Raw genomic sequence first — 22774 nt, 5'->3', positions numbered from 1 at the left:
TTTTCCTCTTCTTTTCCCCTTTCCTCCCTCCCCCGGGACTTCTCCAGAGGCTCCATCCCAGCCCCAGCCAGCTGCAGGGACACACGTGGGAAGCCTTTCCCCACCACAAGCAGAAAGATTTGGGGCTCGGGAAGGGGGATTCTGCTTCCCTGGGATCCTGCAGAAATCTCAGAGCTACCTGGAAAGGCAGCACCCTTGGGAGSGGCTTGGAGCATGGCTGGAGCGTGGTGACCTCTGGTGGGAGCCCAGGGGCTCGCTGGTGGCCTGGGGTGACCTGCCACCCTCGTCCCTGGGTGGGGGGCAAGCCAGCTGGTGTCAGATTTCTGCAGGAGGGACATCCGCGGTGTAATTCCCGTGTCCTCAGGAGTTAAAGCCCCGAGCGTTGTCCTCGTTAGCCGATGCAATCATCATTAGGCTGATTAGGCACGGGGGCTGCGAGGGAGCAGGAGGGATCCCGGGGGCTCCTGGGGGGATCGAGGAAGGCCCTCGGGGGTCAGCCCTGGCATTGTCCCGCAGACGAATCGTCCCTCAAGATGAACCAYGTGGAGCACATCCCGCAGAGCCCGGCCAGCCACAGCGGGAGCCACCTGTGGGAGGAGCAGCGGGATGAGCACGGTGCTGACATGCTCAARGCCGACCCCAGGGACACCTTCTTCCTCAGTGAGTGCCCGGCAGTGGGTCCATGCCCATCCCTGCTGGGGTTTGGGGGATGACAAAAGCTGCTGCGGGCACCTGGGTCATCCCTGCCACCCTATGCCTGGCTCCTGTGTGGAGCCATCCCTGCTGGGGACACTTTGGGACGCTCCGGGTGTCTCCACAGCCCCGGCCATCGAGGCATCCCGTGTGGAGAATGTGCTGGTGCCCTGTGCCTACAGCCCCACCTACGTGGTGAAGGATTTCCCCATCGCCCGCTACCAGGGCCTGCAGTTCGTGAGTGTCACCCTGGCCACGGGGACAGGCGGAGACCGGGGCGGGGGTGTTCCCATCCTGAGAGGGTTTGGGTTGAATCCCCGTGCTGGGGGTCACTCAGGTGTCACTGGTGGTGGCCTCGGGTCCCCAGCCCCTYGRGGTGACRCGGCACCRTYGCCCCCCCAGGTCTACCTCTCGTTYGTGTATCCCAACGATTTCACGCGCCTCACCCACATGGAGACGGAGAACAAGTGCTTCTACCGGGAGTCCCCCCTCTACCTGGAGAAGTGGGTACCCATGGCTGGCATTTTGGGGTGCTGCCTGGAGGGGTTGATGTCAGCAGCGCTGGGATGATGTGTCCCCAGCCCCATGTTCCTGTTCCCCAGGGAAGGCTCTTCTTGCCTCTGCTTCCCTGCTCCCTTGGACCCAGCAGCACCCTGGGGTGAAGCTGTGTCACTCCTGGGGAGGCCATTCCTGGGGTATGGGGGCTGCCAGCAGCAGGCAGAGCCTTTTCCTTTTCCTTTTCCTTTTCCTTTTCCTTTTCCCCGGCTGGCTCTGTCCCCATCTCCCTGGGCTGGCAGCGCTCCTGAATTTGGGAACCCCGGCTCCCTGCACACATTCCCTCAACGTTGCCTTCTCCCAGGCCCTCACCTTCCCTCTGCATCCYCAGGTTCGGGTTCTACAAGTACATGAAGATGGACGAGGAGGAGGAGGATCCACGGCAGCGAGCGTTTCTCTTCCTGGGCCCCGACAGTGAGTCACAGGCGTCCCACATCTGGGTGGGCATTCCTGGGTGGGCATTCCTGGGTGGGCATTCCTGGGTGGACATTCCTGGGTGGGCATTCCTGGGTGGACATTCCTGGGTGGGAATCCCGGAATGGGCATCCCCTAGTGCCCCCAGCTCTGTTCCCTCGCCTCAGCCCCTCAGGTTCCTCTCCTGCTGGGATCAAGCTCTGCCTCCTCGTCTTGTCCTCAGGGCATTCACCCGTGYCCTCACTCCCTAGATTTCCTGGACGAGGATGAGGAGGAGGAAGGAGTGGACAGCCCCGAGCCCACGGACCCCCCTCCCAAGGCCAGGGAGCAGAGCTCGGGGCCAGCACCCGGAGCCAGAGGGAAGGACCCCRCGCCGGTCACGAGCGATTACGGAGATGACCTGGACTATTACAGCTTCCGGCGGCGGCGGGGCCGGGCGCGGGCCGAGCTGGGCACCCCCGGGCAGCTGGGGCTGTGGGGCACGGCCAGCCCTGCCGTCCTCCCCGAGGATCCCGCGCCGGAGCRGGGCCCGGGCCGGGCTCTCCAGTGGCTGCCGCAGGATGAGGGCGAGGAGGACGAGCTGGGGCTGCCGGCAGCGTCCCCAAAGCGCAGCATGGCCCCGGGCCTCCAGCCCCGCCTCTCCATGCCCATCTTTGGTGGCAAAGCCAAAACACCGGGTCCCRGCGAGGATGGGAAGCCCCAGAAAAGCCCGGAGAAGGTTTACGTGACCCGGCTGCAGCCCGGGAAGCGCAAAGCCCCGGCCCACGGGCCAGCCTTCCCTGACATCTTCCTGTACCCAAAGCCCGTGAAGAGAGTCCATGTGCGCTCCAGGAGCCCGCAGAAGCATCCTGTGGTCCCCAGCAAGCTCCGGGCCATCCCCGGCCACCGGAGCCCCTGGCTCCTGAGCAGCATCTCCAGGGAGAGGGACCCTGCCTGGCGGAAGAGCGGCCGGAGATGGGAGCGGCCACCCAAGCAGCGGCTGCTGCCCGGCCTCCTGGCCCTGGGCACCGCRGGGCTCTTCAGCCACGAGGACACCACCCCTGTCCCGCGGGGGACGGCCACCACTGCCGGCTACAACTCCTCCGAGGCCCCCCGCTCCGAGGGGATACGGGCGACGTCCTTCCTGAAGGCGTCGGGAACGACGGCGGCGTCACAGCAGGAGGAGGGGAAGGGCCGGGAAGAGGAGGAGGAGGAGGACGAGGAAGAGCTGTCAGACTATTCCTACGAGGTGGGGGAGCTGCAGCAGGGCTGGCTGGAGGACTCCATCAACTGGCAGCGGACGTTCAGCGTGGGCTCCGTGGACTTCGAGCTGCTGCGCTCCGACTGGAACGACCTGCGCTGCAACGTGTCGGGCAACCTGCAGCTGGCCGAGAGCGAGGTGGTGGACGTGGTGGCCCAGTACATGGAGAGGCTCAAYGAGAAGAACGGAGGGTACGGGGGCGGCGGGGATCCGGGGGGTGGGCAGCGGATGATGGTGACGATTCAGAGGCCGCTGTTTGCCCCGCAGCATCTACACCCTGCTGAGGATCATCAACGTGGAGAAGCGGCGGGACACRGCACGGGGGAACCGCTACCTGCTGGAGCTGGAGCTGGCGGAGCGTGGCCAGCGCACCGTCCGGCTGTCCGAGTACGTCTATGTGCTGCTGCGCCAGGGCCGGCCGGACGACAGCACCGAGGCCAACGCTGACCTGGGGCCGGCCCCGGGGGCCACTGAGCCCCAGCCCAGCGCCTGGAGCATCCTCTATGGAAAGCCGGTGCTGTGCCGGCCGCTGCGGCTCAGCTGGAGGCAGGACGTCATGGTGCACTTCGTGGTGCCGGGTAGGCGGCGGCGGGATGCGGCTCTGTGGGGTCCCAGTGGGATCAGGGGCTCCTCTACCCCACGAGGGGTTGGTTTGGTGGGAAGGGGCACTGGGATCCCCCTGGTGAGCCCAAGGGTTGTGTCTCCCTCYGGCAGTGAAGAACCAGGCCCGCTGGGTGCAGCAGTTTATCTCGGACATGGCTGGGCTCTACGGGGCCACAAGGGATGCCAACTTCAACGTCATCCTGGTGGACTTTGACAGCGAGGACATGGATGTGGAGAAGGCTCTGCAGGACGCCCGCCTGCCCCGGTAACTCCCAGCCTTGGGGTCTGGGGGCTCCCCAGGGTGGGACGGGCGCTCGCACAACCCGCTGCTGCTCCTTCCCTGCCTGCACGGTCCCTGCCTTGCAGCTCCTTCCTCCTCCTCGTTTTTGGAGGGTTTAAACTATTTTCCTTGTGGATTTGGGGGTGCAGAAACTTGTGACTCTGTGGGGGGACCCTAAGCTTGAGCACTTGGGCCTTCCTGAGAAAGTTCTTTGCCCACGCCGGCGGTTCCTGTCTCCTTCCTGGCTGTGTCCCTGTCTGTCCCCAGCGCTATCTGCCCTGTCCTCTCTGTCCCCCCAGGTTCCAGTACCTGCGGCGCACGGGGAATTTTGAGCGCTCAGCCGGGCTCCAGGCCGGCGTGGACACGGTGGAGGTGAGGGGGTCAGGGACAGGGACAGCTCMGGCTATGGTTTGTCCCATGGGGCTGTGATCGCCCTCACCCACCCTCACCCCTCCCAGGACGAGCACAGCATCGTGTTCCTGTGCGACCTGCACATCCACTTCCCCACCAACATCCTGGACAGCATCCGCAAGCACTGCGTGGAGGGGAAGCTGGCCTACGCCCCCATCGTCATGAGGCTGAGCTGTGGCAGCTCCCCCCGCGAGCCCAATGGTCAGCAGGGACCCTTTTATGGCTGGGGACACCCCAAACCTGACTGTAACCCCCGTGGGAGGTGGCACGGGTGGGGACAGACCCGCCATGGGAAGAGGGGTCGGGATGGGGARTCCCCGCGGCTCCCTGGGGGTGGGGAGAGTACGGAGGGGACAATAGGGGCGTTTTCGGGTCACTCCCACCCCTGACCCCATTGTTCCCCCATCTCCAGGCTACTGGGAGGTGAATGGCTTCGGCCTCTTCGGCATCTACAAGTCGGACTTTGACCGCGTGGGAGGGATGAACACGGAGGAGTTCCGGGACCGCTGGGGCGGGGAGGACTGGGAGCTCCTGGACAGGTGAGCCTGGGCAGGGTCAGCCACGTGGGTTTGGGCACGTCCATCAGGCTGGCTGGGGGCTGGGTGGGCCAGGAGGGTCATGTCCRTCTGTCCCTCCATCCCTGAGCCCTTCCATCCCTCCGTCTGCAGGGTGCTCCAGAGCGGGCTGGAGGTGGAGCGCTTGCGCCTCAGGAACTTTTACCACTACTACCACTCCAAGCGCGGCATGTGGAACGCCCGCAGCAAGAAGCCCTCCAAGGACTAGCGCCCGAGCCTGGCCCGTGGCCACCGAGCCCCGGCCACTGCAGCCGCCGTGCCCCGGTGCCAGCACGGGGGGCACCCGACAGCCGCCGCGGTGATCCTGGGGTCGGGGACAGGATGGTGTTTTCCCTTAAGGGTCTAATTTCTTAGTCAGCAATGAATTTATCAACTCCTCGGTGCYGGTGGGTCCCGGGGGGGCTGCGCCAGGCTGGGGATACCCGAGGTGGAAAGGCGGCGTTGGGGATCCCTTTGCAGCCTCTTTCCCCCTAAAATACCCAGTGCCTCGTCCCCGTGTCAGGCTGGGGAGCTGAGCTTTGGGAGGGCTGTGAACCCAAACCCTCCTGCCGTCCTTCCAGGACCCACGGAGGGAAGGGGGCGTCTGGCTGTGCCCTGCGCTCGGGACACGCTGTGGGTGGGGGRCAGAGCCCCGTGGGGCTGGGGTGGGACAGGGCAGAGCCTGGAGCAGGTACGGGCAGATGACGTTTCCAAGCTAATTTCTGTGAAATTATGAGGTAGGAAGCTGTTTTCAGGAAGTTTTTGTCTGTTTGGTTCGGTTCGGTTTGTTTTTTTTTTTTTTTTTTTTTCTTTTTTTTTATTCTTAAAAAATTAAAATCAATGTCTCGGCTGGGATTTCCCTCCGCTCCATCACACCCATGCCCAGACAGGGACACGGGGCATGGGAGCCAGGTTGGCCTTTGTCCCTTGGTCCCTGGGAGTCCCCTCTCTGTGGTGGGAGGAGGAGGAGGAGGAGGAGGAGGGGGAGGAGGAGGAGGGAGGAGGCAGCGCCTTGTTTGATGCCCGGCCACACGCCCGGGCTTGCTGAGCCTCCGCCCCACACCCGGGCTCCACCCAGCTCCATGGGGGGCTGCCCTGGCTCCTGCATGTGCTGGCACACTTGTCCCCACCCACCCCCGTCCCAGCCCTGTGTCAGTGCTTCCCTTCACCCGTGTCTGTTTGTGGTGGCACCTTGAGGGTTCTGTCTTGTCCCACCTGCCACCAGCTTCTCAGCCAGGTCCCCCCATYCCCCAAATTCCCTGGGCTCCTCCCTGAAACAGCCTTGGAGTTTTCCCCAGATGTTTTACCCCACATCTGCATCTCCCAGGCTCACTCTTTGACGTGAGGATGAACAAGGGGGCTCAGCCACCTCCGTGCCACAGCAGAGGGATTTTTGTCCCAAATTTTGTCCCAAATTTGGTATTCTGTTGGGAAGGGCCCGTCCTGACAGGCAGGAGCTGTTTCTCCCCTCTCCTTGCTCTCCTTGCCCTGCTCCGTGTTTTTTGGGAGCGCTTTGGAAGCACTTTGTTGTGGGCGAGGGCTGCGCCGGGAGCTGGTCTGTGGCTGGGCAGAGCGGGTGGCCCCACGGCCCCCGGGCCACCAGTCCCATCCCAAAACCAGCCTGGCCTTAGGCACAGCTTTTCCAGCAGCCTCCCAGCCAGGAGAGCTCCAAAAGCCATCGGAGTGGGCACTGCAGCCAAATCCCGAGCTGCCGCCGGTGCYGGGAGGGCCTGGTGCCAGCAGTGCCATTCCCCACCGGTTTTGGGGACAGTTTGGGGCCAGCTGATGGTGTCTGCTTGGGCCAGGGCCAGCAGCACAGCAGCCACGGGATGACACGGGGATCACGAGGATTGCGGGAGACACAGGGAGCCTCTTGCTGGGGTGACAGTGGGGCACAGGCAGGTTGGCTCTCCCTGCCCCGTGGGGACGCTGCAGCTGCCCAGCCTGGGGGGCTCACGGAGGATGGGGGGAGCACAGGAACCTCCTGACACCCCTGGCCTGAGAGTGGCCACACGTGACAGCAGTGGCCATGGGGAGGGTCCTGGCACATCCCACCCTGCACCAAGCTTTGCCCGGGGGGGACCCCTCCTGGCGCTCCCGTTGAGTGTGGGGTGTGCTGGGGGGCCTGGTGAGAGGTACGTGGTGAYCCCCCAAACTGGTTTGGCCCGTTTGGAACGCTCCCTCTCAGCTTATCTGGCTTCAAAGGGCTCCTGCTCCATCCCACGCACACAAACAYGCTCCCTGCGAATGGGGGAGCCCCCTGCATCCCGAAATATGCCTGTGCCCCCCGAACTCTGCCCCCCCCCTCCATCTTCCCCTTCTGGCACCCCCAAACCCTCCCTGCTGCACCCACGGGTGCCCCGAGCTGGGCGTGCAGGGGGATGCGGTGGGAAGGASGCGTTGGATCGCGGCCACGGTGGCGGTGGGGATCCTTGGGGACTCTTTGTAGCATCACCAAGGTGACCGAGACGTGGCTCTGCTGTGAGGGCCGGACCCCCCAGACCCCGGGCTGCGCTGACGATTTCGGGGAGCCCCAAACTCGCAGGCTCAGCGGGGCGGCGAGCGGGTTCCACGCAAAAGCCCGGCGAGGAGACTGGTTGGGCGAGGAGCGGGGCGGGCCCTGCGCCCCACGCCCGCCGCAGACGCCGGCGCCCACCCGCGCCCCGCAGCACCCAGGGGTGCACCTGCCCGCCCGAGGATGCTGCAGGACGGCGGACCCCCGGGGCCACYAGCCCAGGTACGTGCCAGCCGCTCCCGCGGCCGTCGAGTCGCTGTCCCCACCGCGGGTCACCCTCCCTGTCAACCCCTCTGTCCCCATGCGCTGGCCGGCGCGGTGCCGGGGCTCTGGGGCTCCATCGCCTGGGTCTGGTGGTCGCCCAGCCCCGGCCAACCCCGGCCAGGGGGCTGTCCCCTCCCTCCCTGCGCCTCGGTGTCCCCAGCGCGGCTCCTGGCACGTGCSCGCGGTGGCCACGGCGGCCACTCCCCGCCCTAACGCCGCTGGCCCCGGCGGGCACGGCCAGCCAGCCCTGGGGGCTCGGGCGTGGGGACGGGCGCTCGGTGCCGCTCGGGGGCTGGGTGCGAGAGGACGCGGCGCTCCCAGGAGCCGGGGCTCCCCGGGAATGTGGCTCTGTCACCCCGCGAGGGAGTGACAGAGGCTGGGGGGGATCAGCGACCGCTTTAGGGATCCCCAGATCGGATTCATTTAACTCCGGCGGTGGTCGGATCCCTTCGGGAATCCCTCAGATTTGCTCCAAATGTTTTCTTTTCGCTGATTTGCTGTTTTTAAGCCCCCTGATGTAACCCACTCCCCTCCGACCCTTCCCCAATTAACGAGCTGCTTGATGRGGTAAGCACTGCCCATTCCAGCTCCAAACATCCCTCAGATCCCCCGGGACCCCCAAATTTCCACCTGGCAGCTACCGGGCAGTGTCATTCCGTGGGGATCGGGGTTTGGGTGGGAGGCAGAACCGGGGGAAAGCGGGGCTGGTCAGCGAGCTCGGGGTTGTCACCGGAGCCCCTCTGTCCCCCGGGGCTGGGGGGCTCCCGCGATGGCCCCGATCCCCCGGGGTGCTGGCACGGGGACGGCGGGCAAGCGTTGGCTTGCAGAGGGAGCGATCCACCCCCTCGATCCGCCCGCTGCGGGGGGAACCCGTGATTCATCCGGGCTCGGAGGGCTGGGAGCGCCCGCCGAGCTCTGCCAAAGCCGGTGCGCCCGTGGGGCGGTGCCGCGGCGGGAGAACGGGGGACGCCTCGGGGGTTTTCCTGGGTGCTGTACCCTAAAAAGGGTGGAAAGGGGCTCCCCCAAACCCCCGAGCTGGGCAGGTGGGTTTCCCCCCGCGTCGGTCCTCGGCGCATGGGGATGGTGCCACCGAGGAGGATTTAGAGTCAGGGKACTGTCACCCCAAAGCGCTGGCCCGCAGCTCTCGCCACCCCGCCCCTGCCGCGGCTTCTGCTGACGGCGGCACATTCCCCGGGGACAGCCGCCCTTTTCACCCCCGACCGAAGCGCACACGGTGTCACCGCCGGCTGTTGTAAACCCGGCCCAGCCCGGAACGCCGCTGTCGCTGGCGGAGCGGTGACGCCAAGCGCTGAGCCGGGGCTGGCCGCAGAGCCCGGCCCGAGTGGCCACGCTCACCCCAAAGCACCCGGCCGGTGACCCCGGGGTCGGGGCTCCGGTCAGCGGCGAGCCGGGGCTGCGGGCGAGCGGCGTGGCCGGGCAGCGGGGGGATTTGGGGAGCCGGGGGGACGGGGATCGGGCTGGGACGGGGCGGCTCGGTGGGGCGAGGCTAATTAGTACCTGCGGTGGCAGCGGGGCCTGACTCACCGCGTTCGTCRCCGCCGGCCCGCGGCGCTCAGCCGCCTCTTTTTTTATTATTGTTGTTCTTTCATTCCCCGGCTGATTTGAAAAGCAAAGCAGGGAGAGCCCGGCCCGGAATTACTGCGGGGAGCCCCCACTCCAAGCCGGACCCCCGTGCTCCAGGGGCGTTCAGAGCACTCCTGGAAAGTGGCTTTAGGGAGTTGGGGGTCCCCGTGGAGGCTGCCCGGGGCTTTGTGTCAGGGGYTGAGGGGTGTCCCTGGGAGTCTGGGACACTCCTGGGAGGCCATGTGGGGTGTGGGGCTCATTGGAGTGACAATGTGGGGGTCCACAGCTGCATAGAGAGGTCGTGTGGGAATCCAGAGTGCTCTCCTAGGAGGTTTCCTGGGGGTCTTGAGCTCATTGGAGGGACATTATAGGGGTCTGGGTTTCAGTGGCAGGGCCATGTGAGACTCTGGAGATCAACGGGAAGGTTGTCCAGGGGTCTGGGGCTCTCCTAGGAGACCACATGAGATTCTGGGGCTCACTGGAGGAACAGTGTGGCTCTCCAGGGTTCAATGGCAGGGATCTCTGGGATCAGTGGGGAGGCTTTGGGGGTGGGGGGGGGTGGGGGGGGGAGGGTCCAGGGCTCTTCTGTGAGGTTGCCTGAGGGTCTTGGGCTCAGGGGCTCTTGGGCCAATGAGCCAGGACATTGTGTGGGTCTGGGGGTCTCTGCGGTGGCTGTCCAGCAGTCAGGGTCATCCTGAGTGGTCTCTGAGACTGTCTGAGGGGATCCTGGGCTTTTCCCAAGGTAGGACCCCYCAGACCCCTGGACCACCCGCCTCCCCCACACCCTCGTCCGCGCGAGGTCACCCCTGAGCACCTCCACCTGTGACAGTGACGGTGGTGTCGGTGACGATGGTGACAGTGCCTCCGGTGGGGCCCCCTCCTTTTCCCGGCGAGGCGTGGCGGCGGGGCGGGACGGACGGGCCGGGACGGAGCCTCCCCACGGCTGGGGAACGCCGGAACGCCGCCACCGCCGCCGCCGCTCACCTGCGCAGGGCGGCCGGGCTGGCCGCGGCCCCTCGCTGCCATGCAGGAGACTAACGCCTTCCTGCTGTCCGCCCTGCAGCCCGAGGCCGGCGTCTGCTCGCTGGCCTTGCCCTCGGACCGGCAGCTGGACGAGCGTGGCCGGGARGCGGCCGAAGCGCAGCGGCTGCGCAGCGCCCGCGTCCAGGAGCAGGTCCGCATCCGCATGATGCTGCGGGGCCAAGCGCCCGCCCGGCCCGAGGACCTCGCCGACGGCGTCAGAGGTGGGAGACCCCCGGGACCCCCCGGGCACCCGCGCTGGGACGGGCGGTGGGAGCCCCTCGGCCGGCACCGGGCTCCGGGCACGCTACGGTGTCCCCCCGCCCCGTCCGAGCCCCCCGAATGCCCCCGGGCACCCCCGGCACTGGCACCGGGGCAGCTCAGCCCCAGCGTGGGCTCGTTTCACCCCGCTCGGGGTCCCGCCTCAGTTTCCCCGCCTGCCCTCGGGGGGCTTTGCTCGGGGGGTCCCGCACCCTGCACTGGGCTGGGAGCGGGGAGGATTTTCCCGCCCTGGCACAGCCCCCCCGGCCCCGAGCGGCAGCGCTGGCCGGGCTCCAGCTCCTCCATTTAACTTAGTCTGCGCCGGCGGCCTCCGCCCTGCCGCCCCGCCCGGCACCGCCGCGATCTCCGGGCCCTGACCCCCGTGCTGGGGACCCCGCTGGTGGGGACAGACCCCCTGTGACACCCCGCGGGTGGGGACAGACCCCCTGTGACACCCCGAGGGCTGCCCCAGGCCTGAGCCACGCTCCTGGCACCGCCAGCACCGGCGGCGTCCCCGTCCTGTCCTGCCGGCAGCCCCGGGGCGGTGGCACGGCGGCAGGTGGGCAGCGTGGGGTGCCGTGGGGCGCRGTGGGGTGTCCGGGTCCCCGCCAGGGTCCCGGGGGTGGGGAACCGGGACTTGCCGTGGGGGATGCCCGGGCTGCCGATCCGGCTGTGGCGGCGGGGACCGGGCCGAGCCGTGGCGTCCCCGCCAAGGTGGCAATTAGTGCCCTCGCCGTCGGGGCACGAGGCGGAGCCGGGAGGCCACTTGTGCTCCCCGTGGCCAGCGGGCAGGCGAAGGCGGCCTCCTCCACCCCTCCGTCCCCCCAGCTCTGCCTGCCCTGCCGCGGTTCCGGCAGCAGATCCCCTGGGGATGAGCTGGGGCGATCTTTGATCTCCGGGTCCCCTCCCCGTGCTGACAGTGCCTCCTCTGTCACCATCCTGCAGGTGGCCAGTACARCTCGACCCTGCGCTCCTCCTTCAGCTCCCGCTCCCAGAGCAATGGGGTGGACCCCAAAGCCTCGGTACGTACTGGGGCTGCGTCCCCTGCCTGGCACCGCGGTGAGCTCTGGGCTCCGTGGCGGGGGTGGACGGGCTCCTAACCCCCCGTGTCCCCCCTGCAGCTGTACCAGCCGCTGGCCCAGAAGGATTTCGGAACACTGCGGGGCAGCGGCTGGTCCTCGCGCTCAGCCGTGGACCTCACCCCGCACAAACGCATGGCCACCGTCAGCAACGGGGGCCTGGCCAAGGGCCGCGCTTTCGCTACCGGCTACGCGGCCTCGCAGGCGGCCGCCACCTCGCCACGGCCCAGCTCCTTCCAYGAGCGCGCCTTCCGCTGCCGGCAGAACCTGGACACGCTGTCRCTGCGCTCCCTGCGCCTGGCCGACGGGCCCCTCCCGCTCGCCGACGACCGCTACAGCGTCCTGTCCGAGCAGCTAGACGTGCCGGGGCACCGGCAGCTCTACAAGAGCCAGGCCGGCGGCGGCTTCGGCCGCTCCTTTGCCTTTGAGCGGCAGCTGAGCGCTGGCACGGCCCCCAAGGCCGGCTGCGAGTGGCTGGACGGTGCAGAGGGGCCGCCGAGCCGCACCATCCGTGCTCCGGCCATGCGCACGCTGCAGCGCTTCCAGAGCAACAACCGCTCGCGGCTGAGCACCGGCTCCTTCGGCACGATGCCGGCGGGAGGTGGCGGAGCCTTCCTGGGGCTGGGCGAGCACAGCTCCCGCGCCCCCTCYGTGCGCAGCCTGGCCGAGTCCGGCCACCACCTCGCCGAGCCGCGAGCCATGGAGATGTACAACGGACACGGCGCGCTGCTCGGACACCACGCCGGCGGGTGAGTGCCGGGGACGCTCCAGGGTGTCTCGGTGCTTGTCACCACTGCGGTCACCTGCCAGGGGAGGGAGAACCCCTTCAGTTCCCTCATGGCTCGAGGGATGAGATGGTGGGTGCGGCTTGGCCCTGTGGTGATGGACYGCAGCACAGGCTGAGCTCCAAGTGTGTCTGGCCTCTGACCTTGGCTTCTCCATGGACACATCCTGAGACGTGGCAGCGGGATGATGCTCATCCCGCTGGGAATGGGGGTCCGTGCCGCAGAGTGCAGCAGCACGGAGATGGTTTGTTGGGGCTCCTCGGAGATGGGGACATGGCGGGCGTGGAGGTGGAGGATCCCCTGCTGGGGACGCTCTGCTGGGGCTCCYGCAGCGTGGGAAACGGCTGACCCGGCCGTGCTTCCAGGTTTGACGACATCGACCTGCCTTCGGCGGTGAAGTACCTGATCGCCAGYGACCCCAACCTGCAGGTGCTGGGCGCTGCCTACCTGCAGCACAAGTGCTACAGTGACAGCGGTGCCAAGAAGCAGGTGAGCCCCAGGGAGGGAGGATGAAGGGGCTTCTCCCAGCGGGGCCGGGGGCTTTTCCCAGCCCCCCCGACACCGCGGGCGGGCTCAGGGGCTGGAGGGAGCCCCGGCAGTGCAGCCTGTCTGACCCCCCGGGCCGTCCCCCAGGCCCGCAGCCTGCAGGCCATGCCCAAGCTGGTGAAGCTGTTCAACAGCCCGAACCAGGAGGTGCAGCGCCACGCCACCGGCGCCATGCGCAACCTCATCTACGACAACGCCGAGAACAAGCTGGCGCTGGTGGAGGAGAACGGAATCTACGAGCTCATGCGCACCCTGCGCGAGCCCGACGACGAGCTCCGCAAGAACGTCACAGGTCTGGGACCACAGGGACCACCTGGGGGTGGTGTCCCACTCCCCTCCTTTGAGCAGAGCTGGGATGATGCTCCACAGGGATGATCCCTTTGCAGCGTTGTCACCAGCACGAGCTCCCTGGGGAGGCCATTCCTGTACTGAGGGTCCCTCTCTGTGCAGGGATCCTGTGGAATCTCTCCTCCAGTGACAACCTGAAGGACCGCCTGGCCCGGGACACGCTGGAGCAGCTCACAGACCTGGTCCTGGTCCCTCTCTCCGGACTGGGGGGCTCGGGTGTCATCCAGCAGAACCCATCAGAGGCTGAGATCTTTTATAACTCCACGGGCTTCCTCAGGTACTTCCTCCTGGTTCTCCCGTTGGGAGCAAAATTCTGGGGGGAGGAAGAGACAGGAGAAGAGGGTCTGCAGGGTTCTTTTTTGGGCTCGGGGGGGCGGGGTGTGGCTGTGTGTTCTGTCCATGACAGAACCCTGTTCTCRTGCAGGAACCTGAGCTCTGCCAGCCAGCAGACCCGGCAGAAGATGCGTGAGTGCCATGGGCTGGTGGACTCCATGATCCACTACGTGAACAGCTCCCTGGAGGTGGGGAAGTCGGAGGACAAGGTGAGCCCCCGAGCTGCTGCTGGGGGAGCCGAGGGGCTGCTGCCCCCTCCGATGTTGCAAAGGCACATCTCAGTGTGGTGCTGGCAGAGCCAGCTCGGCTCTATCCGGGATCACCGGGCACCGCCGGTGTTGTGACTCCGCCATGGAGCCCCAGTGCCAGCTGGACACACCCTGCAGGTGGCCCAGGGATGACACCCTGGCGTCCCCTGTCCCCCACAGAGCGTGGAGAATGCTGTCTGCGTCCTGCGCAACCTCTCCTACCGCCTGTACGAYGAGATGCCCCCGTCCTCGCTGCAGCGCCTCGAGGGCCACCGCAGGAACGCCGGCAGCACTGTGACAGGGGAGCTGGTGGGCTGCTTCAGCCCCCAGAGCAAGAAAGCCCGGGAGGTCAGCAGGGGCACATCCTGGCCGTGTCATGGGGTGGGGCTTGGCAGCAGAGGTGATGCCGGGGCGGAGGTGGACGCTGGCCTCGGCTGGTGGGTGCGACACACAGATGAGCTCAGCGAGGGTGAATCAGGTGTTTGGGGTGAATCAGGTTGCTGAACCCAGCTTTTCCATGCCATGGGGCAGGAGGCAGCCAGGGTGACCTGCCAGCTTCCTGCCCAGCAGTTCAGGCTGGGCAGGCGGGGAAAAGGGAATGMTGGCAGTGAGGGACGCTGCGGAGGGGACACCCCCAGAGTCTAATGGTGCCCGTCCCCCTTAGCACTACCTGAACGCGGACATCGTCACCTTCACGGARGTCTCCAAGGACCCCAAGGGTATGGAGTGGCTCTGGAACCCGCAGATCGTGGGCATCTACAACCGGTTGCTGCAGCGCTGCGAGCTCAACAAGCACACGACGGAGGCGGCCTCGGGCGCCCTGCAGAACATCACGGCCGGGGACCGCAGGGTGAGGCCCGGGGAGAGCACTGGAGAGAGGCACGGGCACCTCCAGGAAGGGGAGGAGGAGGAGAGAGTTGGCAGAGCCTCCAAGGGGTGTTTGYCTTGCAGTGGGCGGGCGTGCTGAGCCGGCTGGCGCTGGAGCAGGAGCGCATCCTGAACCCCGTGCTGGACCGCGTCCGCACCGCTGACCACCACCAGCTGCGCTCCCTCACCGGCCTCATCCGCAACCTGTCCCGCCACGCCCGCAACAAGGACGAGATGTGTGAGTGCCGGGGGCACGCCAGGGCCGGGGGTGCTGCCCCACCTTTTCCTGGGGCCTCCAGCCACATCCCAGTTCTATCCTGCTCGCAGCTGAGCCTGCAGGCTGCTCCATCCATCCATCCATCCATCCATCCATCCATCCATCCATCCATCCATCCATCCATCCATCCATCCATCCATCCATCCATGTCCCCTGTCCCCTCCTGGCTCTGGCCACCAGCCCTGACGTGCCCTTTGCCCACAGCCACCAAGGTGGTCAGCCACCTGATCGAGAAGCTGCCGGGGAGTGTCGGAGACAAGGCCCCGCCTGCCGATGTCATCGTGAACATCATCGCTGTGCTCAACAACCTGGTGGTGGAGAGCCCCATGGCCGCTCGCGACATCGTCTACTTCGACGGGCTTAGGAAGCTCTTCTTCATCAAGAAGCGGCGGGACAGGTGGGAGCAGCTGTGTCCCAGCCTTTTGTCACCCCCTAGGACACCCCAACATGGCCACAGCTGTCTTTTCCCATCAGGGAACCTCTCTCTGCTCCCGCCTGTTGTGGGATCCAGCGGTTTGCCTCCTGCCTCTCCCCGCCCGCACTAAGCCCCCCGTCCCTCTGGGGTGGTCCCCTYGGGCTGCTGGGCACTGTCCCATGCTCAGCAGTCCCCAGAACTCATTGCATCCTGTCCCTTTCCCAGCTCSGACAACGAGAAGTCCTCCCGAGCTGCTGCCAGCCTCCTGGGGAACATGTGGCAGTACACCAAGCTCCACCGGGACTTCAAGATGGTACGTACCCATTGCAGAGCCTCCCGCAGCCCTGGGGAGATCCTGAGGGGGGATTCCAAGGGAATCGAGGCCAGGGGATTCATCCTGGAGAGCCACACCACCCAAAAGCTTCCCAGAATATGACAGAACCCCACTCCATGCCAGCTTTTCCTCCGGTGTGGGGACATCCCGGAGTGTTGTTCCTGTACAGGTGGGGTGGGGACAGCGTGGCCCCAGAGAGGCTCYGTGTGCCTGAGGGGGCTCTCTCCTTGCAGAAGGGGTACCGGAAGGAGGACTTCCTCAGCCTGTGAGGACACCCTAGGAGCTGGAATGCCCYGCTGGGATGCTCCGTGCTGCCGGCCATGCCATGGGGAGGCTGCTCGCCGCCGGATCCCTGCTCCGTAGCCTAATCCCTACTGCATCCCATGCGCCTCCTCCTCTGCCATGTCCCCTTCCCCCGGCCAGGGGACACCTGTCCTCCCTCCTGTCCAGTCTTAAACCCAGCAGCTCTGCTGTGGGGCCCCACTGGGACCTTAGTTAGGGGGCCCTCCCCACTCTCAGGCTGCTGTCTGCAAAACTTGGCTTGTCCTGCAGCTTGATGTGATTTGGGAAGGCTCCTGTGGGGCAGGGAGGCTTTTTGGGGTGCTTCATGCCAGCTCCCTGAGCCGYGGGGCCGGGTGGGTGTCCATGCCCTGTGCCATGTGGGATGTGCTGTGGGTTACACGTGTGTTGTGCCCTGGCTGGGTGGGGATGGGGCTTTGCATGGCTTGGGGGCTTGGAGGGCTCTGAGGTGGCTTCCCACAGTTTATGGGGTGGCAGAGCRGCTGCAGGGAGCTGGGGGGTGATGCTGTTGACAGTGCTGCGCTCCCCCTTTGCTGGGGATGGTGGGCAGGGGGTGGTGTGTGATGGGGGTGCCGTGCCCTCGCCGCAGGAAGCGCGGGGACGGTCTCAGGGCCCCGCCTGTCACCCTGTGGGGACTGTCCCAGCGTGGCAGAGCCGCCACTGTCACTCCTCGCCAGCTGCTGCCAGGGCTGGGCCCTGCTGGCACGGCAGGAGCAGGATCCGGGCAGGGCCGCCCAGGTCGTGTTTGCTGAGGGGCGTCGCCCCTTGGGTGGGGAGATGCCCCCAGTGTCCCCGGTGTCCCCGGTGCTCAGTCCAAAGTTCTCTGTGCCACGGTGGCAGCCGGGAGGGGACACGCGGGTGGGCTGGGGGTGGCTTTGGGCTGCCAGCAGGTTTGGGGCTTGGGGGGCACAGGGCACCCCGGGGGGCTCGATGTAGAGTAGGTAGAGGGGTGGGAAGGTGTGGGGAGCGGGCGGAAGGGCAGGAGTGGCCCCCGCAGGGAGCGGCACCGGCACAGACCTGGCTGGGGGTCAGGGGGTGTTGGGCTCTGCAGCTCTCTGTGTACAGCCCCCAGCCCTGTGTACCCTGAAATAAAGGCCTTGAGCGATGCCCACCTGCTGCACCTGCATTTGAATGGCACCTGGGAGGGGGACTGTGCTCTGGGGACACTGGTGCCGTGGGGACACCAGCACAGAGCTCACCCCACGGTGCCATCCCACACTCTGTGTCSGGCATGGCTCCAAGTTAGTGTGACAGGGACACTGGTGTGGAAGGACAGAGYCCAGCACTGCCCACCCCACTGCCTGTGGTGGGGAGACCACCCCATGTCACCCTGCCAGTGTCACCTGTGTCCCCACCATGGACAGACCCCTGGGTGCAGCAGCCTTTTATTGTCACGGGGGTTTCCACGGGACAAAGGTGCTGCCACCGCTCCTGTTGGGTGCTCCCCAGGGCTGGGGCACGGTGTTCCTCGGAGAGCATTGCTCATCCCAGCACTTGTCCATCACGCAGGAAGAATGTCCCTGCCRCCCACGGCAAGGGACAGGGCCCAGCACTCAGGGGTGACACCCAGGGATGGCACTGAGGCACTACGGGCAGGGTGTTCYGGGTGATGCTCCTGCTTTCCCAGCATGGCCGTGGCTCCGATCCCATCGTAACTCCCGGGCTCCTCGGCYGTGACCCGTGTGTCCCCATGGGGATGGGGGACGCTGCGTGGCTGGCCCGTGGCCCTGCTCAGATGTCATCCTCTGTCACCAGGCAGTAGAAGTCCGTGCGGGCTCCGTAGTTGCGCGATCCCAGATCCGAGACATCGAGCTCGGAGCGCTGCCTGTCCCGCAGCTGCGCATCCTCCGTGCTGCTGGACGCCCTGGGAGCGCCGAGGCGGGGCGGCGGGGGGCTTCCGAAAACACGCCCTCGCAGGCCTGGCAGGAGCGGGGAGATGGCTTTGGGTTGAGGGGGAAGGGGCTGGGCCCGTCCTGCTGCCACASGAGCAGGAGGAAAAGCCCAGGAGTGACCTCCAGTGTACATCTGTCCCCTGAGGAGAAGCAGCAGGGACACGGACCTGTGCCGAGGTCCCCGCTGGGGTCCAGGTCTCCTGCGCTGTCCAGGTAGCTGCTGTGCAGGATCAGCATGGGGTCCTTGTCCTCCTGCAGCTGGGTCTGCGGGTCCCCCACGCTCCCTGGGAAGGACACCCTGCGCGGCAGGGCCAGGCACAGCTCCTTCCAGAAATCAGACGACGGAGTCTGCAGGGACCCGGAGGGGGGATGAGCTGGTCCGGGACCACCGGAGCCCGGCCTTGCGTGGTTTCACGGGCTCGGCTTGCTCTCCCCGGCGCTGGGAGCTCRGCCAAGGTGTGGGCTGTGCTCCGGCGTGGCACCGTGCCCACGYGCCGGCGGAGAAACCGGCCCGACCTGCTGGAACACTCCCCAGGGCTCCCGCTCCCAGCCTGGCCCCGAAATGGCCGGAGTGGCCCTGGGCCAAAGCTTCGCTCCTGGAGCTGAGGTTGGGGAGACCCTGGAGTGTCACAGGGTCCTGACCATGCAGGTTTGGGGGGGTGAGCTCCCAGATCCAGAGCTCTTCTGGTTGGGTTTTTAAATTTCCTCTGGAAGGTAAGAGCCCCAATTTTTGCCCTTTAGCACTGGAGCCCGGGGAGCAGCCCCACCAAATGGGGAGCTGGGAATGGAAGGGGGGAGCTGATGGGATGGGTCCTGCTCAGCTTTCACCATGGGGTGGCCCCAAAGGGCAGCAGGCAGGCTGGGAGGGAAAGGGGGTGCCGAGGGGTCAGGATTCCGCAGTGCTCACCATGGAGCCGGCCCTCCACACCAGCAGGGTCACGGCGCTGCGGTGCTGCTTCAGCAGGGTGATGGCGGGGTGGGTGATCTCCCGGTACTGGCTCTCAAAGACGATGAAGATGGGTTTCCTGGAAAGCTCCAGCAGCCTCCAGAGCCCTTCCCTGGAAGACAAGTGGGTGGCAGGGGGGATGAGTGACCCGCCAGCCCCTCTCCTCTCCCGAGGGAGCTGCCCCGCTCCTACCTGAAGCTGCTGTTGCACCAGTCCTGCTCCAGGTAGGTGATGGAGAGCACCACGATGAGGCGCCGGCAGCGGCTGACGTTCATGATGAGGTCGGCTGACGGCTCTGCGGGCAGAGAGAGGGGTCTCAAGCCCCCCGGGTCCCCGTGTCAGCCCCYGCCCGGCCCTGCGTGGTGCCTACCTGAGTTGGGCAGGATGTTCTGCTCGTCCAGGAAGAGCTTGTAGCCATAGCGGTTTTCCAGCTGCGGCTTCACGATGAAGTGGACGAACTTGCGGTCATCGGGGGCGGTGGCGTGGGAGATGTAGGCGTCGTACAGCTTTCCGTCTGGGGAGATCCACGGAGCGGGGATGACATGGGAAGGGCTCTGTGAGCCCCCGGACTGCAGGAGGCTGTTCCCAGCAGGGTGTCACCTCCGGCTCACCGTTCATCTCCAGCTCTCCGTAGCGGTCCTGGTACCAGAGGAGCGCGTTCAGGCGGCAYCGGATGTAGAGCGCAGCCAGGAGCATCAGGAGCACCAGGACCAGGAGGGCCGCCAGCACTGCCGGCAGGTGCCCCACCGCCTCTGTCAGGACAGGATGGGCACGGTTATCTGGGTTTGGTGCAGGTTTGCACTCCARTGTCGGAGAGATCGCTCTCCTCAATCCCCCCGTGCACCCGGGCTCCTGGTGGGATGCCCCCTCCCTGTCCCCAGCATGTCCCTACCCATGCGCCGCAGGGTGAAGGTGGCTGTGGCATTGCTGATCCAGCAGGCAAACACCCCRAAATCGCCGTCGTGGGTGAGGTTGAGCCGCAGGACGCTGGCCAGGARCTGCTCCGAGGCGTTTTGGCCAGACCTGGCGGGACACGGGGATGCCATGGGTTGGACTGGCTGGTGACAGCCCCCCAAGTAGATGGATGGATGTCCCCAGGGCGGGCTCCTCACCAGGCGGTGTCCTGGCTGCTCCCATTGCCCAGCCACTGCCCGTCCTTGCTCCAGGCAGGAACGGGCTGGCAGCGCTCCGTGCCCACCCAGCGCACGGTGCAGTTCAGCTCCACCCGGCTCCCCAGCGCCACGTCCAGCGTCTCGTTGGCAGCCGGCACCAGGATTTCGGGGGACACGCTGCAAAGGACTGGGGGCACAGCGGGGACGGGGTTGGGATGGCGAAGCTGCTCCAGCTCCCCACCGGGCAGGTGACTGCTGCAGCCATCCCGGAAAAACAAGCTCTGCTTTGGGGGTCTGGCAATGAGCAGCGCTTGTGGCTGTTCAGCAACAGGCTGAACCGGTTTGGGGGGCTGGGATGGACCCTCGGCACCCTAAGAGGTGACACCAGAGGAGGTGTCACCAGCTGTGCCTGCACGGGGACCCTTCCCAGCTGCAAACAGGGGGAAGTTGGGATTTCACCTACCCTCCATGGCACACTCAGGTGACAGGTGCAGGCGCTGCCGGCATCGCACGCAGCGTCTTCCGGTGGGGCAAAGTCCAGCTGCCTCCACTGCAGGGCAGGCTGGSCCTGGAACAGACCGGGAATGGCTCTGTGAGTGCTGGCACACCAAGGGCCCAGCCACCTTCATCGGCCCCCACAGCAATTCCGTCTGGGGTTTGTGGTTGCTGCTCTGTAGTAAAGCCAAAGCCACATCCCAKCCATGGCTTGGTGGCCGCTGTGTCACCTGCCCTTCCTGTGCTGACTCCCAGCCTGGCTTTCCCAGCCATGAATTTATGGGTGGGAGGTGATTAATGACCAGCTGGGGGCTGTGGGATTTTAAAAATGTGGCTTCGGCCCAAATCCAAAACCAAGGAGGGGAAATGATCTCAGCCATGGGAAACCACAGCTTTGGGGGTCTCAGTGGGACCCCTTTCAGTGCCAACCTCCTGCCTGGGCTGCAGAGCTGCCTCCAGCCTGACATGCCCTTGAACCTGCTAATTACCAGCAGTCTGGTTTGTTTATGGAAACGCAGCCTCCCACCTGGAGAGCTCCCCGGCGGGCACGGTGCTCCCCGTGCGTCGGGAGCCTCAGCGTGTTGCTACCCCGTGGCTGTGCCCAGGGATTGGCACGGCTGCATGGCATTGCAGGTGAGCGGGGAGCACAGGGATGGCACACAGGGATCCCCCAGCTGGCATCATGCAGCAGTGGCCCCGTGGGAAGAGTGGGATAGTGGGAGCAGGCAGATGAGCAGAGCCCGGCGAGGCTGGGCTCCTCTGTCCCCAGTGATGTGGGTGATGTGGGTGTTGGGGCTGAGGTGGGAGTCCAGGGACATCATGGTGCCGGTGTTTCCATCRTAAACACCCAGTCTAACGGGAATCAGGAGGGGTGAAAGCCTCTCCTGGGCTCCTCTTTGCTCTGGAGCCTCGATGCTCCCGGATGCAGCCTGATTTTGGATGGGAGCAGGGCTGGTCCCCTGTGTTTGTGGGTGTGGAATGGGAAAGGGGAGCTCTGTGGTGCTGCCCGGCCTGGAGCAGCAGGGATGCAGGCATGGAGCTTCCCTCTGGAACAGCCTGGTGCCAGGCGTGGGGTGAAACCAGGGATCAAGGTACGCCACAGACGCCCGGTATGTGTTCAGCTTGACCAGCTGGGAGAGATTTATACCTAAAGGATTAACTGAGTTTCTCCATGGCCAGGAAAAAGAAGAGGATGGGATGGAGATGAGCCACCCCACCTGGATTTTACATGGAGAAAGGGTGGGAGATGCTCTTGAGGGTGACATGGGGTCATCTCTGCCTGGTGGGATGCTCTGGCTCTRCTCCTGGAGGGGTCACTCCTCAGCCATTTCCTCTGATGGCCTGAATAAGGAAGCTGCAGCCTGGCCAGGGGGTGTGGGGAGGCCCCAAAACCCCTGGAACCCTTTGCTCGGTGGCATGGCAGTGCTGGATGCCCACAAGAGAGTGGGTGCTGGGGCTGCTGAGTGCCAGGGAGGGAGGAACACCGGCTAACGGGCAGCAGTGGCTCCTATTTCCCACATCTTGGGGTGGGGACAGCCCGGATTTGAGGCACAGGACCGTGTGGATGTTGTGGGGTGGTAAATGATGGCTGGACTCAGCATTCCCTGGAGCACAGMCATGGGGAAAGCGAGGCAGGCAGGSAGGCTRTGGGTGGGTGTGCCGAGGGAGCAAGAGGGATGGAGGAGAGCGAAGGAGAGCCAGAGGAGAACCACAGGGAACGGGGTGAGGGTKAAACCCTGCTGACCTCAGCTGAGGTGTTTCGGGCATGGAAAGGGAAGCAGAACAGAGCTGCCTTTACCTTTGGAKCGTCCCCAGCCGCAGGCTTCCTGCTCGTCACCTCCCGCCCGAGCCGCTCGGACCGGCCAGGTCAGTGCCTGGAATTTCTCTTTTTTTCCTTTCTCTTTTAATAGTTTATCTATTTCCCCTCCCAGTTCAGCCCCTGCCCTCGGCTAGGCGCTCCCGCTGCCCCAATCCCCGGGCGCCAGGCCCGTGGGAAGGGCTGGCTGTCCCTCCTCCCACTGCTCCACCTCCACCTGAACCTGCAGGGAGGGGGGGGAAATTCAACAACTCCGGCTTCAGGGGAGGAGAAAAGAGAGGAAAAAGGAGAAAAGAGGAGGGGATCAGCAGCCTACCCAGCAGGGGTCATGAGGTTTGGGGGCCAAGGACGAGCCCCCTGGTTTTCCATGTCTGGAAGAGCCCACGGAGGTGTCAGGGCAAGAAGCCTGCCATCAGCTCTCTTGTTTGTTTCCTTCTCCTCCCTTTCCTTCTCTCCGTGATTTCAGGGCGTTTTTCTGGATGGAGCTGGTGCTGGCTGTGGGGAGCCGGATCCAGCCGTGGTCACTGGTGGACAGCAGGTATTCCCTGTGCTAATTACTCCGAGGTGATTAGAGCCTTGGCGCGTCC

At 65.8% G+C, this 22774-nt stretch overlaps 3 protein-coding genes across 5 annotated transcripts in view; 2 read left to right on the top strand and 1 right to left on the bottom strand.

Annotated features, from left to right (window-relative positions):
• The window catches only part of B4GALNT4 (beta-1,4-N-acetyl-galactosaminyltransferase 4), a 17459-nt gene extending 11906 nt beyond the window's left edge, over window positions 1-5553 (top strand). For 2 of the 3 annotated variants that reach the window (XM_057379896.1, XM_057379898.1), the window contains exons 10-20: window positions 517-660; window positions 821-930; window positions 1096-1196; window positions 1580-1662; window positions 1914-3093; window positions 3149-3480; window positions 3617-3770; window positions 4085-4157; window positions 4244-4397; window positions 4609-4735; window positions 4865-5553. In XM_057379896.1, the coding sequence (XP_057235879.1) occupies window positions 517-660; window positions 821-930; window positions 1096-1196; window positions 1580-1662; window positions 1914-3093; window positions 3149-3480; window positions 3617-3770; window positions 4085-4157; window positions 4244-4397; window positions 4609-4735; window positions 4865-4979 (2573 nt within the window). In that variant the 3' untranslated portion in view covers window positions 4980-5553. The remainder of the gene's footprint in view (window positions 1-516; window positions 661-820; window positions 931-1095; window positions 1197-1579; window positions 1663-1913; window positions 3094-3148; window positions 3481-3616; window positions 3771-4084; window positions 4158-4243; window positions 4398-4608; window positions 4736-4864) is intronic. The other variant, XM_057379899.1, reaches the window with a different exon arrangement.
• Window positions 5554-7368: 1815 nt separating this feature from the next.
• On the top strand, window positions 7369-17032 carry PKP3 (plakophilin 3). The gene is made up of 14 exons (XM_057379869.1): window positions 7369-7487; window positions 10177-10357; window positions 11340-11416; window positions 11516-12222; window positions 12624-12747; window positions 12892-13096; window positions 13255-13429; window positions 13577-13694; window positions 13914-14081; window positions 14398-14583; window positions 14685-14838; window positions 15082-15274; window positions 15518-15605; window positions 15860-17032. Exons 1-14 carry the CDS (start codon window positions 7449-7451, stop codon window positions 15893-15895), a joined length of 2451 nt encoding a protein of 816 aa, XP_057235852.1. The 5' UTR covers window positions 7369-7448; the 3' UTR covers window positions 15896-17032.
• A 197-nt stretch (window positions 17033-17229) lies between these two features.
• Window positions 17230-20461, bottom strand: SIGIRR (single Ig and TIR domain containing). The gene is made up of 9 exons (XM_057379870.1): window positions 20340-20461; window positions 19877-20063; window positions 19657-19787; window positions 19376-19516; window positions 19135-19278; window positions 18957-19059; window positions 18726-18876; window positions 17986-18166; window positions 17230-17845 (listed from the first exon to the last, which is right to left on the bottom strand). The coding sequence occupies exons 1-9, from the start codon at window positions 20344-20346 to the stop codon at window positions 17658-17660; spliced, it is 1233 nt and encodes a 410-aa protein (XP_057235853.1). The 5' UTR covers window positions 20347-20461; the 3' UTR covers window positions 17230-17657.
• Window positions 20462-22774: the final 2313 nt, after the last annotated feature.

The sequence above is a fragment of the Malurus melanocephalus genome, unplaced genomic scaffold (genome assembly GCF_030028575.1).
Source record: "Malurus melanocephalus ecotype Western Australia unplaced genomic scaffold, MMel_1.1 scaffold_426, whole genome shotgun sequence".
Lineage (NCBI taxonomy): Eukaryota > Metazoa > Chordata > Aves > Passeriformes > Maluridae > Malurus > Malurus melanocephalus.
The sequence above is the reverse complement of the archived record's forward strand: the minus strand, read 5'-3'. Positions and strand labels throughout refer to the sequence as shown.